This window comes from Argopecten irradians, chromosome 1 (genome assembly GCF_041381155.1).
Source record: "Argopecten irradians isolate NY chromosome 1, Ai_NY, whole genome shotgun sequence".
NCBI lineage: Eukaryota > Metazoa > Mollusca > Bivalvia > Pectinida > Pectinidae > Argopecten > Argopecten irradians.
Genome location: NC_091134.1, coordinates 35,016,789 through 35,033,349, shown reverse-complemented (window position 1 = coordinate 35,033,349; position 16,561 = coordinate 35,016,789). Strand labels below are relative to the sequence as shown.

At 32.9% G+C, this 16,561-nt stretch overlaps 1 protein-coding gene across 2 annotated transcripts in view; it reads left to right on the top strand.

The window, feature by feature from the left end:
• The first annotated feature begins 2,516 nt into the window (after positions 1–2,516).
• Positions 2,517–16,561, top strand: part of LOC138325516 (organic cation transporter protein-like) — a 42,169-nt gene continuing 28,124 nt past the window's right edge. For both annotated transcript variants that reach the window (XR_011208794.1, XM_069271237.1), the window contains exon 1: positions 2,517–2,789. Coding sequence is in view for 1 of the 2 variants with exons in the window: in XM_069271237.1 (XP_069127338.1) it covers positions 2,733–2,789 (57 nt within the window). In the remaining variant the exon portion in view is untranslated. The remainder of the gene's footprint in view (positions 2,790–16,561) is intronic.

The following is a 16,561-nucleotide window of genomic DNA, read 5'->3' as shown; positions in this document are numbered from 1 at the left end:
CGACGAATCCACTAATTGAATGAATAAACTGAAAATTGTCAAGATTTCAAATTGATAAATGCTTATACTAAAAACAAACAGAAAAGGACACTAAAATCTTGGAAATTTATTTTTCTAAACTTGATGGCAATTTTAAACATGTGCCATCAAACATATGGTAATTCCACTAGACCAGATTTATTTTAATTGATAAAATATTCTTCTTTGTACACAACGCCGGGAATAACACGATAAAACGATGAAGCGGTGAATCCAAATACCTTTACTCAATTCACAACGTTCACAGCTGCATTATCAGTTCTCCCAGCTGATTCACCTCCAAAAGGACATGTCGAAATATACTTTGTGCATAGCCATGGTTGTTGCTCCAAATTATTGATAGTGTTGTTTATTTAAAGGCTCGACTAAACTCGTCTCATTACACATGTCTAGTAACGTTAATCCTAATCTGGCTTAGAGGTAAGACAATTACAAACACTTGAAATTAATGAAAACCTAAATGTAAACTCAAAATTTATTGAACAAAGGCAACAAATCGAAAACTAGGGTTGTATAAAGACCGTGTTTACACAGAGAAAGACAACAGAACAATGTGTTCCATAAAAGGAAGCGCACTCTGTTTCATCGATGACATGATATCGATTTAGGTCAAATGCGGGTGAACCTGAATATGGCAATTGGTTGCGATTGAAAAATGGCAATGTCATCGTCTGGTATTCCACAGGACCCCGAGTAAGAGTAAGCTAGATATCGTCTCATAATATTTTACTTGGTTTACTACTTGATATTTTTACAAGTTTTAGAATGTTTAAAAACTTTTGTAATATAATATTTTTCAGAATAATGTTATATAAAATAAACAGTTATATGTAGGTTAATGCATTCTAGACGTCACAATAGCTATAAGAGTAGTCACTAAAGGGCAATTTAAGGTTAATGTTCCGCTCAGTATTATTGTTACAGTCAGCCAAGCTTGTATAATTGTTATACTGATCTCTCGAAGAATGTTAGTACGATATGATTTGAAATAAATCCTTTACAAAATATTGGGTTTTATTTTGCACAATACATGAGTCACGTTGCCTAACATCACTGGCTGTGTATTGGGTATTTTTAAAATAGAAAATACTGGAAATGTGCCAATGATGATTTATTTACCTACATACCCCCATAATACACCAACAGAAATACACAAAGGAAAACCAAGGTCTTTTTAACTATTGTTCGTGGCATAATATATCTAATCTGTCACATCATCTTCAATTTAAAGTGTTTTCGCCGAGTTAAATCTATTTTTCAATGACGCAGATAGCTGTTATGTACCACGCATTCATATCCATATTTAGAAGAACCTTCCCAGTTTCCTTCAGCTACTTATTTTAACTTAACGACATACAGTAAGCAGAAAAAACTTCACTCAATGAACCGGGATATATCACCAAGAGTAAATGCAAAACGTCAGTGTTTCTTCTTCATTAGCTATCATATGTAATCAGCCGAGGAAAATACATAACGTGAAAGTACCTTAGGCATACTATATTTGTTATCAATTTGCAGTAGGCCACCCTCGTGAATCCGGAAAAATTATCGAACGATCTTGAGTGAGAAGAGAAAATTATGAATCCGGATTTAGCGATGGAAAAAGTCGGAGTGGCGTCATTAAAATCAAATTAACAAACTTTACATGACGGAACTTCGAACTTATGTAACTTAAAGAGTCATTCAGCTGTTTCAAATAACAAAAGGCATCTACACAAGAAAATGAAAAGCAGAAAAAAATTAGTGAAAAAGAAAGGACTATTTTTGTTTTTGTATCAATCTTAATTTACAACGTGATAGGTTTATGTTAGTATTGGAAATAAGAAAATTTGTATCTCATAGTAAATCTGTAAATCTGGAGTTAACAGATAACAAAGGTTAATTGATCCTTTGATGTAAATCAAACAAATTGTATAACGGTACATTGTGGTTGACTGCGTTGGATTGAAGTTGAGCGTCGCTCTTTCTGTAGTCTTCAAGAGGAGTCTTAATCTGCAGGCTTGTGATTGCTCAGGTTTTTTTTTCAACTGACTTCAGTTTTGATAAAGATAGTCCAGGGGTGGATAAAACGTCGGTAAACGAAGGTAATATAGGAAAATCGTTCTCTGAAGTGAGAGCTGTCAAGATTTCTAGCCATTTCCACAAGTGATCTCCCTTAATACCCCATCACCGGCCTCAAGCTTCTCACTAATAACTCAGTATCTTCTCTCCTACTTTTGATCTTTATCACCGTTCCTTATTTAATTTCCTTAAAAGGTAAAACAAATCCTTATAAACTTTACCATGTAGCGCTTTTATATCACGTTTTGCGGCTCGAGAATGCAAATTTTAGACTACATTCTAATAAATAATGGTTGTTTTGTTTTATCTGTCGTATTTTAACGGTCTGCGTTCTTGGTTTTAATCACGTACACCTATTCGTTCACCAAATAAGATACTAAATTACTTAAAACATGCATTGTGCTATAAATAAGTAAGCTTTGTTCCTATTTCTGGCGTGAAGTGAAAATCGTGCCTCAGCATAGGATTTTCGTTTTTAAAATTATCTCTTAATTATCAAACTGAAAATGGGTAAAACATCATGTCTGTTCAAGTATTTGCTTACAATGATATCGATGTGACTTTGTGCGGAGCGAATCTTTCTTCAGACAATCCGTATAAGCAGTAGATTGATGTTATAATAATACAACAAGATGGCAACCCTGTTAGATGTCAGATCATTAAAGAAGGAAAAGGAAAATGAACTCAAGGTAGGTTTATTCTTTTTTTTATCATTGTAGTAATTGGAAATATGTTAATAAATTGCAAAACAAAACATCATCGATATTCTAGGTACTTCAATTATGTGATTACGATATATTTCACACCTGATGACCTGAATGATGTACCTTTTTTCAATCTAGCTAATAACAAACATTTTTTCAGTGGTTTTAAGGTGTTGTGACTTCATAAAAAGTCAATTAATACTTTTCAGTTTTAAAATTCACGTGATTAATCATAAGAGTTCATTAGGCACTAGTTCTTGGGATTTTTAGATGTAAACCATCACTGCTAACGTAGTAATAATTTCATACTTTGTATGTGTGAATTTAAGTTATGTATTTAAAAAAATGATTACACAAACATATACCTCATATTAAAAGACTTTGTACATATTTTAAAGGTATGACATGATTATTCTACTTATTGTGGTATTTTTGCCATGTATTTGCATTTTTACTTAGCGTTTGGGAAAATGATTCTTTCGATATTATCTAAGTAACTTGAATTCCTACCACTTTATCAGGATTGCCAAATAAGATACAACATCCTTACTTGCAAGGAGTATAGCAATTTATGTTTTTGTTTAATATCGAATGAACAGGGTTAACAATTAGAGTTGAAAGTTAATCTTATGTTGCTACCTGATATTGATTTAAGTAATAATGATAGTTGAGTATCCTCATCAGATCAATTATTCGAGCTAAAATCTATAATCATATTCTTAATGCATTCATATACTGGCATCATGAAAAACAATATGCAGTGTTGCTATGAATGAAAATGACACATATCTCTTGACGTTATGATGTTTCCATCATTAACTTATATTACGAAGTCTTATTAGGATGTGTTGCGTATAATATGTGACAATCTGCACGAAGATAAATGTATAAGAGACCACCCATCGTTCATGGAAGCAAACACATCGATCTGTGACATCGAAGATTGATTAGCCACGTGATTTACTCGCGTCAACACCTACCTGGCGGAACAGGAACTGTCTGTTCAGCGCCACCTACGTTTACTGGCGCGCCATCTGCCGAGACGTTAAAAGTACAAACCTAAGCAGTGAATTAAGGAAAACGGGCAAAATTTATAACTAATGAAATTCTGATAATCTTTAGTTACATTGTCAAATATGCAATTTTCGTGACATTATTCAAACAGACACACGTCATTTGCATCCTAATGTCAAGAGATAATTAATATTTTGTTATTAATATATGTAGATTCAAACAGAACCACAGACACATACGACCAATACCAAAAAAAATATGACGATAATGAGTCGAATGTTTTACCTTAATCGAAAGATTTTGTTAATTTAGATAAAAACCAGATAGCAGCTTGCGACACAAATGAAAAAGTGACAGTTGATATTTTTATGATTTCGACCATGAGGCGGTTTAAAATCCGTGAATATAATTGAATTTTCGATGTAAATGAAATGACATGTCATGACTAAATATAGCTGAAAAAATATGATTGCATTTAATTTAAATTGATATCCAAAACACGCCGTGATTGCATGGGTCTTTTATGAGCTATAGATAGTGCAATAGAATATGAATGAAAATGTATACGTGTTACATTCCAAAGATTTGATTCAAGTAAGGGTTTATGTTAATGTACTTTGCTTGCAATTGCAACAGATTGAGATCTACTCGAATATGCCAACAAAAGTTGATTCAAACATCATCTATTGGCGCTTTGCTGCATAACTGTTATAATGGACTAATGTTGCTTTCGACTCAATGAATTACTTTGAAAGAAATTTAGGTCCCAATACCGAACTCTACCTGGAGTTGACATAGCATGATAATTGGCCAGGATTTCTTATATTTGAAAAAAACCATCAGTATGCATCACAGATAATAATCCCCACATATTCATGAACTTTGTTTCACCATATCTTGTAAAAACCTATTTCTTCAATAAGCGATTGCTATATCAGTGAAATTTCGACAAACATCTTTCCATCATCAACAAACATCATATTGCACTTTCTCTTTATTGTATAATTGTCAGTCACAGCTCTTTATTGTATAATTGTCAGTCTTGAGTACTGCTTATTTCACCTATAAACTGAGGAATTAGCATGACAATTGGGCCATTGTATCTGGAACCTTTTCCCTATTTACAATGTGTCCTGATATAACACGATATATTTTTGTTTTCAATGTAAGAGTGTGATGCACATCCATTTGTTTCTAATTCCTAGTGCACTTACGCCCACTGACATTATATCCTACATGTCATACACGACGCTATAACTGCATATATCGGTCAGCTTTTTATTGTGGTCAGTCAGTTCTTACTATTATGTCCCCTAGCTATATGTCGGTCAGTCAACAAATTACTGGTATATAACTGAACGAAATGTTATTTGGTACGAGTACATTGTGTATACCTTACCAGACGTTTGGGTCTCCGCAGAACATAGGCATACAAAATACACTCGTGGTTAGATTTAGGCCAAACATCTGACCACATGGCGTGGATGTTATTGCCCGGAGTTTTGTTTATAGTCAGTCGGCGGCCTTGAGTGACCGATTTACTGAGTGCAAATATACTCAGGCTAATGGTCATTTGATAAAATTAAATTAGCGCACATTGTCATAATGTATTATTTCCACATATTGTTCATTGGTTTATGTTCATGCTTAATTGTCATCACTTACATCCAAATTATAAAAGAATTCATATCGAACATTTTATGGTGACAGACAGACAGAGAGACGAACAACCCGATTCCTGCATACATCCTTGACATCGTTGCGGGGGATAAAAAGAATAGGAAACAATTTTGGATTTTGCACCTCTTCGTCCTTATATCAGCATGCAAAAGGCTATCATGGCTATCATGAACAGCTGGAGGATGATTTGAGTATTTGACCTAAACGTCTTCTGTGAAAAATATACATCACTGGCAGTATAGTATTACCACAGCGACAAGGTTCTTACGCTTATCTATTACTGGGAATACCACACAAAAGTTATCTTTGAAAAAATTATAAGGATTGCAAGCGCAAGGATTGTAAGAATTCATTGCGCTATATAATAAGTAAGTAGTTTCCGTACGCTTATGTATATCTACAGATGGGTCTAATGGAAAAATACTTGTTTGTAGAACATTAATACTTTAGTCAGTGCAAAGTTGCTATCACTCAAAATATACGGCGCAAAATATACGCTTCGATCATAAGTCTTGTTGACAGTTGACAAGAATTTATCACTGAGTGGAAAGACTAATATAAGTCTCAGTGTTATAATAAGTAACATTGGTAATTGATATCATACTTCCCAACGTCAATTACCGACATCCATACGCACACGCATTGCGTTCGTTTGACGCAATAGCAATACGTTGTGTTGTGTTTTTTTTCTTCTGGATATGCATTATATAATATGCATTGATATCAACATACATAATTGTGTTCTCTGCTAGGTATAGAACCACATTTATATGAATTTTCCTATGTGTAAAATAACCTGGAAACATATGCGCATTTAAAACTATTTGAATAATTAAAAAGATACATATTGTTGCCATAAATTACAATTTGCATATAGTGTTTGCATGTGCATACATACTGCACAAACAATGTTACGTCTCTTTCACTTGAGTAGAACTGTAAATTCTGATATATTGAAGTAATTAAATGGTTATATGCGTTAAGTAGTAAATAATAAAATCATACACAGAACTCGAAGCAGATGTGCTACAAAATTTATTATTATTTATTTCTTACGTTACTGTTTATCGTTGTTGTCAATATATTATAAACGCATTTGAATGATAAGTGTTATAAGATTTTATTGGTATTTTTGGCTTCAGCTGATTCAAGAAATGCGAACTGCATTTGTGTGTGAGGGTGTGTGTACGTGTGTGTGGTGTTTTCTTCTTCATTTTGGACGATATTGATTTAAACAAACATATAGATAATCTATTGTTATAATTCTAAAGATAAACATTTATAATTATAATGTTTACAGATGTTTTGTAGGTAGTACTCAATAATGAAAGTTCCCGTATGTTGATTCGTGACATAGAAGAGTTCCACTTTATCCAACTTCATGCCTCTACTTATAATAAAATTTCCATCTTAAATTTATATTCCAACTTGTAATTTTTTATGAATCATATCCAAATTGAAATAAAAACTTAATTCAATCAAGTTATAATTAACTAAATGTTGACTTTGTAAACAACGTGACCAAACTAAACCTCCCTTACGATTAGCCCAGTTCCTTATCTAAAAGAACCATTAATAATATGTATGTCTTTGTCGTCTGCGCTTGTCACATTTCAAAGATAAAATGGTAGCGAGGAGTGACTCAACGTAGCACACATGCCTACAGTAAAACTTTGATATAAATTAGTCCTTGACCGGTTTATTTTGATAACACTACTGGTAGCCTTGAACCTAAGACGATTTAGGAGATGTTTTTAAACACTCGGTCACGTGACTTGGCCAATTTCCTGGATACAGATAGCTTGGTGTGTCAACGAGTTCGTCAGGATGTAAGATGTTATGGCGTTTGTTTTGAAGAAAATGTGGGAAGTCATATATAAATGTCCAAAACATGTATTCCAAAGCTTTAAAATGACATACTTTTAACGCGCAAACAAAGGATTACTTCAGTCCTAGAGATGGACACGCGATGAACATATTTAAAGAAACCCTATTTAAAACTATATTCTCAATATGTTTGTTGTATTTAAGAAGTTTTGTATTCAGCATTCTCAAACTTGGCGTACGCGTTAAGATTTACGCGAAGGAAAGACATGTGTATATTCCTTAATACCAGATTTAGCTGGAAGTATATGGAATCTGTTTTCTTAAAGTTGGTCATTGCGTTTACATTAACAAACAGCCTAAACACATAATTCTACTTGCAATAAACAAACAATCTTTTATTCTTCTTAACAAGAGATCATGCCTATCAATCAATATATGTGTTACATTCATTTTACATGTATTATAAAAATAATAGAAAATCTCAGAGAAGCGCATGTGTGAATTTATACATATTCACCATTTAGCTTTCCCATTCTCTTGCAGTTGTATACAGGAACGATAACACAATAAAAAGTTACATTGTTTTGCAAACACAATATAAGAAGGAATGAATATGAGTGAATATAAGTAGCATTCACTACATCATTCTAGTTCAAGTTTGAAAACATTTTGAACATTCAAGCAGAACGTGAAAGAAAATATCAGTACTGAGTTTTCCACATAGTTTATACAATACAGTATCAAGCTCAAAAAGTTAATGAATAGTTCATAAATAAATTCAATAACTCTTAATTCATAACGAATGAAAAGTCATGTCCAATGGTCCAATGCTGTTAACAATAGCATTATCAAATATCTTATTATCTATGTTCTTCAATTCATATTTACATTTACATTCTTTCTTTTACGTTTTGGTGCAAAATATGTGTGATCTTCAGTTTGTAGCTAATGCGAATATACAGATGTCAGAATCTCGTCACTCTCTGCTCATGAGCTTGCCACTGATGTTTGAGTACATTCTGTAAGTTTCTGCTCTGCCTCTGACCGATTTAGTGAAGCTCTGAATTCTTTTCCCGGTGAGACAAAGTCTCGTCAATAGGCGGAGTCATGTACGCGAAAAATCAGTAACTAACTTACTAAGTGATGTCCTCCTCATCACCGGACGTTGTACTCTATCGCAAACAAAATCGGTCCAGAAGTAAACACCGCAACCTACATGCAGAAAAAAACTCGGTTTGTTGCAGGGCGTGCGTAAATACACGTGCGCTCGTTCTTTCACTCACGTGCAGACATAGTATATAAAGATATATAAGTAGGACTAAGTCTACTCTATGACGGATATAGCATACGTCAATGATAACGCCAGCCAAAATTAGCAACCGACTTCTTCACAGGCCAGACTTACGTCAATGGCTCGCGTCATGGGCGCTATCGCGGTATTTTGGAGGTTGTAGAAAAGAAAATGGCTGATTATTTGCTAACTGTAATCCATGGTATTACTGCTGAATATACCTGGAGGCGAGCCAGACAAACAGACTATTCTTGTTGTCTAAGTGTAAAGGACAAAATGTCGCCATGCGTATGTTTACAAAACAAATCAAAACAGATATTCTGCAAGCAGCATGAACTGTTGGGAACGTGTTACATGTTGGAAAATCGAAGACTTTCAAAATATCTTTTGAAAAATGAATGTTATCTAAGTGTATTAAAACATACTACAATGTATTATGCAGGTTCGATATGCCCTTGCTAAATAAGATTTCATCCATAACTTTATATTCGCAATATCTTATTTGACATTTCCCCTTACCAACTGAGGAAATGTGGCTAAGTCTCTGAATTGAAGAAAACTAGACTGAAGTGAAACAATTTTGCAACATAATTACTGGATTGTAAATCTATTTAACCATGCATATCAGATTTTAAATTTGTAAATTTCCATTTTTCTATAATACGTTTCGTTTTCATAGACGGTTGCAATTCACCGTGCATCAATTTAACTTCCCTCTAATGAGAATATAGGAAGTTGACATGTATCATGAAGGTGCGAATAATGACCAATTTATGATCCGATACCTTAGAAAGGAACTATGCTACTAAAGATCACACAACAATTAAGCCAAGCCGAAATAAAGATTAGAAATTATAAAAAAACGGTAACAATGATATACAAAGAAATACAAATATATAAATAACCTGCGGATACGTCTACAGCTGAAAATACCAGAATAGGTTATCCTGGTTATAACCAAATTAAAATAGATAAATAAATAAATACAAATAAATAAATAAATAAATAAATAAATAAATAAATAAAGTATACCTTTTATAAAGGATAAAGGCAAGATAAATAAAGTTGGATACAAGGGCAATGAAGGACATATGAAGATAAAAAAGGCAACAATGGTAACCAAGTATATCGAAGAAAAATTTACAAAAGACTTGAATTGAATTTGCAATACTAAAACGGTGCAATGACGGTTGGTAACCAAAGTTAAAGGGCTAAAAGCGAAGATTGATAAAAATAAAGAAAACGATATCAACCACGAAAACACAAACAACTAAATACAAGCCATTTTGATAGACTTCACGAAGAAGTACATTGTATATGTGTACACACACGTGATTTAGAATATAGGCATTTTAAAAGGAGCAACGTGACCTGAAACTGAAACTGAAAGTGTCACTACATGTGTCTATTGTTCAATGTAGGTCACTAGATCTAAAACACCTAATGAGCATAGATGAGATACAATGCGGTATATAGAACAGGACTATACAATATATATATTTATATACATTATAGTTATGTTACGCCGAGAAACCCTTAGTATGTTTAAACATCGCTTATACTTTCTGTTCATTCCTTTTATTTCCAAACATGTTCATGATAATGGATAATAAATGTCTGTCTCTGCTATTCTCATCGGACACCATAACTTCAGTGTATCGTTATTTATTTATTATTTATTTCCAAAATCATAAAATATGAACGATTATTAGATTATGAATTTTGTACTTTATAACTTATTTTCTGTAATATTATATGATAACCAACATTCTTTTAAGACATTTTTACATTGTATTGCTCCAACTTCATTACCTCTCATCCTCATTTTGTATTATATATGTCTTGCGCTGTTGACCTGACGAGTACTACTGTACTTTCATATTTACTATAAATAGATGTTTCGTAAGCGATCTAAGAGGAAATTAAAATACAATATAATTTGGCCTCGTATGCTGATATCATTCCGTGTCAAATGAGACGTTCCCGAAATGGCGTGATATTGACTCTGGTCACTGAACCGTAACGTCACCTCTATCAGGATACAGAATTATTAAGAATAACTCGTGTAAGAAAGCACATATATTGCGATGGAAGGGAGGTAAATCAATTAACTATTGCACATATTGAATGTAGAGTCGCACGTATTATTTTTTCAGAACAAAGGACGGCTGGAGGCTGAAATAATTAATAACTAACAACCCTCTATATGACAGGGAAAAAAACTAAAACCACGAAAAGACGAAAAATAATTAGCATATATCATAAAATCATAATTTAAAAAGATTTATCTTAGAAATAATGCATAATCTCAAAAAAAAAGATATCCTTTTTTGTCAAAATAAACTAATCATCAGTCTATAGAAAAAAAAATTAAACAAACCCATTCTATGGAATTTCTCGTTTTTTTTAATTGAAAGCACTTCCTGAAACATTAAATGATATGATGGCATTTCATCTAGGAATGTCGAACTCTTGTATCGAATTCCTTGCAAAAATGCACTTTTGTCTAAAACTGCTTTTGGCTCGAGTATATCAGTACCTGCTTAATCGTATTGAAAATTTGATATTTCAGCGATTACCACGTGATTGGTCAATGTTTACGTTATATGTTCAATTTATACTTCTGGTTATGTAAAAGAGTATCCTCAGTGAATTGTCTCTTAATGAAAAATCTAGGAATTTTATGATTATAAAAAAAATTCGTAAGTAAAGTTTCCATATCAGAAGTTTACCACGATTGTATCAATTATACTATAATATTTTTAATAAACACTTTTAAAATGGAAACGGAAGAATAGGAAACACGCGCACGACATTTTGCATCCATAATCATGATGAGTAGGGCATTAGAAAGGCAATGGCAACACGAAGTGTCTGATCAACAAAAGAGTATGAAAATACGAACATATCAATAAAAACAGCAAACAGAAAAATGATCTCAAATATTTTAAACTAGCCCGACAATAATGTTATCAAAAATATTATCCTCGTTGGAATATATATATTATTATTTTTTTTTCTAGTGATTCTGCATTAAACTGATAAAGTTTAGTTTATAAACTAATAGAGGATTATAGTATAACAACAATATCTAGATTATCAACCAAATTACTCAAAGGAACACATATGAATCTACCAATAAAAACATCCCCGCTGTAAAAATAAATATTTTAGCTATGATTTTCTTTTAGTGTTTTTGCACAAGAATATTTGTGCTAATGTATGTTTGTGAAACTTGTATAAAATAAGTAATACAATAATGAAGATTCATCATTTTAGGGGGAAAAAAGAAAATACTTGAAAATTCTTGAGCCAAAAATGTTGACATTATAAAATTATGAACAGAACGAAACCATTGATAGAAGTCTAAAAATACCTCACATGGACATCGACTTTGCAACAGTAACGCGTGGAGAACTAGATTTTGAATTTCCTTCTAAGAGTACATTGAAATTTGCACATATATCGGAAACAAACCAATTGATATGAAAGTGAGAAATGTATAACAATACATTTATACCATATTTTGCTTCGTGGTTATGTTACAGAATTGTCCCTTTAACAATGCGCTCTCCTACATAATAACATATGGGACTGTTCAAAGTATTACATCTACAAAATAAAATGATATGGTAATTAACTTAAAATAAACTGTAGTCTTATGATGTTACATATTACATTTAGAGGTCCCAACGTTTATTAAAACATGTCACAGATGTTATGCAAAATGTTTATTTCAATATGTCTAATAAAGGGGATATTAATTTTATACTATAACCTGGCAAAAGACATAATTAGAACTCAGCATGAGAACAATATGAAATCAACTTCATCCACACTAAAAGATCTTTCTCAAGATATAAAAGACTTCAAATCAACTAACAATACCAAAAGAATGACTTGTAGTATCAGTGTTATTCTACGTAGTGAAAAAGGAATCAACGAATGGACAGGCACTCATAGGAACAATTATCCCTGACAAACAAAAGGAAATTGTTCTTCGTGTATGATAAGAGCGGAAAACAAGCCATTGAAACAAAGATGAAAAAGGAAACGACATCACCTGAAGCAAAGCAAATGAAGAAACAATAGTGGTCTACAAAAAGATCGCCTTGGAGACCAAACCACAAGCTCAATAAACCAAATCGATAGAAGAAGTGGCCAGAAGCAGTAAAAACAAGCAGGTACCTATGTAATAGTACAATAGTATCTTTTGCAGCTGTGTCTGATGCGTTCAAAAATTAATACGCAATCCGTTATTATGATCGACCATTTTTTTGTGGAGACTAATTTAAAGAACGTTCGTGTTACTGTACATAACGACCATTTCAGGACGATATTTACGTTTGTGGTTTACCACCAAAAATGTTCTTTTTCACCTGGAACCAAAACTATTTCACAGCGACCAACTTTGTTCTGTCACAGACTGAACGTCGTTTTCTCCATAGGTTATGTTTATGCAAATTGTGATAACTAGTCCATACAATAGCATGCAAAATAACATCCTCGAAACTCCAGGGATTATTTTCACCGTGAGGAAGGCTCTGGGTTCTGTCTCCTGGCCGAGACACACCAAAGTCTATAAAAGTGGTAGTTTCTGCTCCTGCTTAACGCTCAGCATACAGGTAGTTAGACGACTGGTTCGTCCGTTGTCAGTATAATGTGACCGGGTGGGGTGTGTTTCTTGGTGTCTTCGGCGGCATGCTTCAGTGATAAAGCACTATAAAAAGGGCAACAGTTCCACTATACAAGAAGACACAACACGAACATACCATAGTCTCCCAAAACACGCACCTTGCACTTCACACACGCAGCGCACTGCTTACATGGGAGGCCGTCCATACATGACCATATCTATTAATAGGATGTTAATTAATCAAACAAACAAACAAACTTTCACTGTCGTTATAGTATCCACAGAGATAGTTCTCAATTCTTAATTCTTTATTTTCCTTAAGTTTACAACTTATTGGAATTGTGCAAAATACGCACATATACATATATATATAATCACATAGTAATTAGTACAATATCATGGACAAGTTACAAATGTACTATACATTGAAATCAAAATGTGTATTTTATAAAGGCTACATAACTTACAGGTTAAACATACAACACCAAAATAACTATACTGAAATTATTGGAGGCGGGATCGTATTTTCATGGCCTCGAATATAAATTTTGCTAATTTACGTAGATTACTTATATTTTCGCAACATAATAATTGTATCAACTTGTACATGGATGGTTTACGCCAATAAAAAGGTTTTACATATTTCTTTCTTAACTCATGATAATTAATACATATTAAAATAAAATGATATTCGTCTTCCACATCTAAATTGCAACCAGGGCTCAATCTTTGTTCTCTAGCAGTATCGGTATATATTTAGGAGGTATATATATTTAGTCAAATAGTATTGTATAGTAAAATGATTCACAATATGCTTATATAATGTACATACAGGAATCCAATAAGCCTTTCAATTGTTACCGACTTTGGTCAAATAGTCGTTGCTTTATCAAACATAATATATGTTTATGGTTATACAGATAGTGATGATTCCATACATTACCAAAACCGATAGAAAAAGACAATGTTTAATCCGGTTTATCCAATTGAAACAATTACCAGTGTTGCTATTACTTAAATATAAAAGAGCGGAATTCAAAATACAGTTATTTGAGACCATTAATTTAAGCCAATACTTTATCATTCTGTACTTCCTTAAACATTCTAATGGATACCGGCCTAATTCAAAATATACCATGGCGTTACAAGTTGATCTCTTAACTTTTAGGATCTTCTTACAAAATGATAAGTGAATTTTTTCTATAGTAGATTCAACCGAGAACCGTCCGTTTTCAGTGTCATAAAATTACGTATTCTGGTTAATATTTTTGTCATCAATTTTGGGATTTAGTTTATAACATACAAATGAGTCAGTTTGTAGGTTCATTATATCATATTTTTAAACAAAACTTTGAGGTCCTGGTCGGTATTTACGTACAGTACTACGATCTGTAATTTATATCAATTTAAATGAAGTCTACCTATTATGTATTCAAATTATATAAAATTAATACCATTTCAATTGGAAACTTAACACAGCAGTCCATGGCATAAAAGCGGCTGAAAATGAAATATCAAAAATGAAATATGCAGCATGAAAACTGAACGATTTCACCATACATTTATGTATATTATTTTTCGAGATCGGCAGCCATACGTGTACGTGTAACTAGTTGATACAAGGGCATTCCATTAAAACAACATGTACATATTAAATAACGAAATATATATATCTTAAACAAGTACCTTTTGAGATAAAAGTGTTGGTAATCATTCATATGATTTATTTCCCCAACAATGCTTTGGTCTGCGGTGATCTACCAGCGATGAAGCCATACACGAGCGGCCGTAGTCTGGTCAGGTGGTTCACGTTTTGTTTATATCATATCGTGTTGTGAACAGCATTTTCATTTTTAACAGAAACATGATACATTGAAATAAATCATTTATTCATAAACACTTTTTTTCACAACCTCAATTTATACGTATGAACAAAATCGGGTACGTGTGATGGCCCGGCAGCGCTTCGATAGGTGGCTTCGACACTAAATCTACACTTGTTATATTTAGCAATAAACAAATGAAAATATAAAAATGTTAACATCCGTAACCTGTGAAATAATAAGAAACCATTTCAAAATCAGAATTTGCAAATATGAAAGTGTAAACTTTTGTCAAAGTATCGATTATGAAGCAGGGATGTACGTATCTGTTATTGTTTTTATCAGTCGCCATACTGTGTTTGTACCTTTGAGGACCCGGATGTAAACTTTCTGTGACGTCACGCCATCTTTTCTGAAATCTCCTATATCACACCCTTTCGATGATCCCCACACCTCGCAAGCATAATGCAAGATGCTAAAAACATACGTGTCAAATAAACGTAACAAGGTTTCAAAATTTAAATATAAATTAGAACACTTAGAAAAAAGTGCAAACATGGCTTTACGACCTTGGTCAGATAAATGTTTTTGAATTTGATTAAATTTATTATTATACTTCAGCTTTACACCAAGATAGCAAAAATCGTTTACTATTTCAACTTCATTACCATTATATCATGTACGTCCTCCATTTCTAAATACGACTATTTTCGTTTTAGTTACTCTTAGAGTTATTGAAACAAAGAAGAGAATATACCTAGTACTAGTTAACTTTAGTACCAGTGTATATTAAATGTACAAAACCCTTCTTGTGGCGATGATATAGTCTGACGTTTATTTATCAGCAAGATAAAGCAAAGCGTCTTGCTACAAGCAATGGAAGGGAGTTAACTCCTAATATATCTTTCTACTGCATGTCAAGCATAGCTAAGGGAGATAAATCTGTTTTCCATCTTAAAGTTGAGCTGGTGTGATTGTTCTTTTTTTAGTTCCAAAGAAAAAGGGATAAATATTTATATAGTGGCAATGCTGACAACAAAGATCAAGCACTATCACTGCCACGTCATTTTGCATGTTTTATGTTGATGGGTTTCGATATAAAACAAAAATTAGATCGTACCGGAAAGCGGTTTTGATGAGTCTATTGTTGCTGTTTGTGCTTCGACTCTATAACACGAAACATATCATTGAAAGACTCCAGCAAATCGCCATTGTGTTGACTCAGCCGATCGGAGGGATATGGTGACGACATTTTCAACACTATGAGATGAAACACTGTTTTGGGTTAGGGTTATAAAAGCGCTCATTAAAGCTATATCTAATAATATGATGGTCACCGAGGATACATTTGAGAAGGTCGTATAAAAAGAAGGTCGAGTGACATTTTGAAATATTCTTTTATTGATATGTATATATGACGGGTTCAGGTTCAGGAACTGTAATAAATGTCAGATTCGCAAAGATAAAACTTAAAAATTTTCAGGTA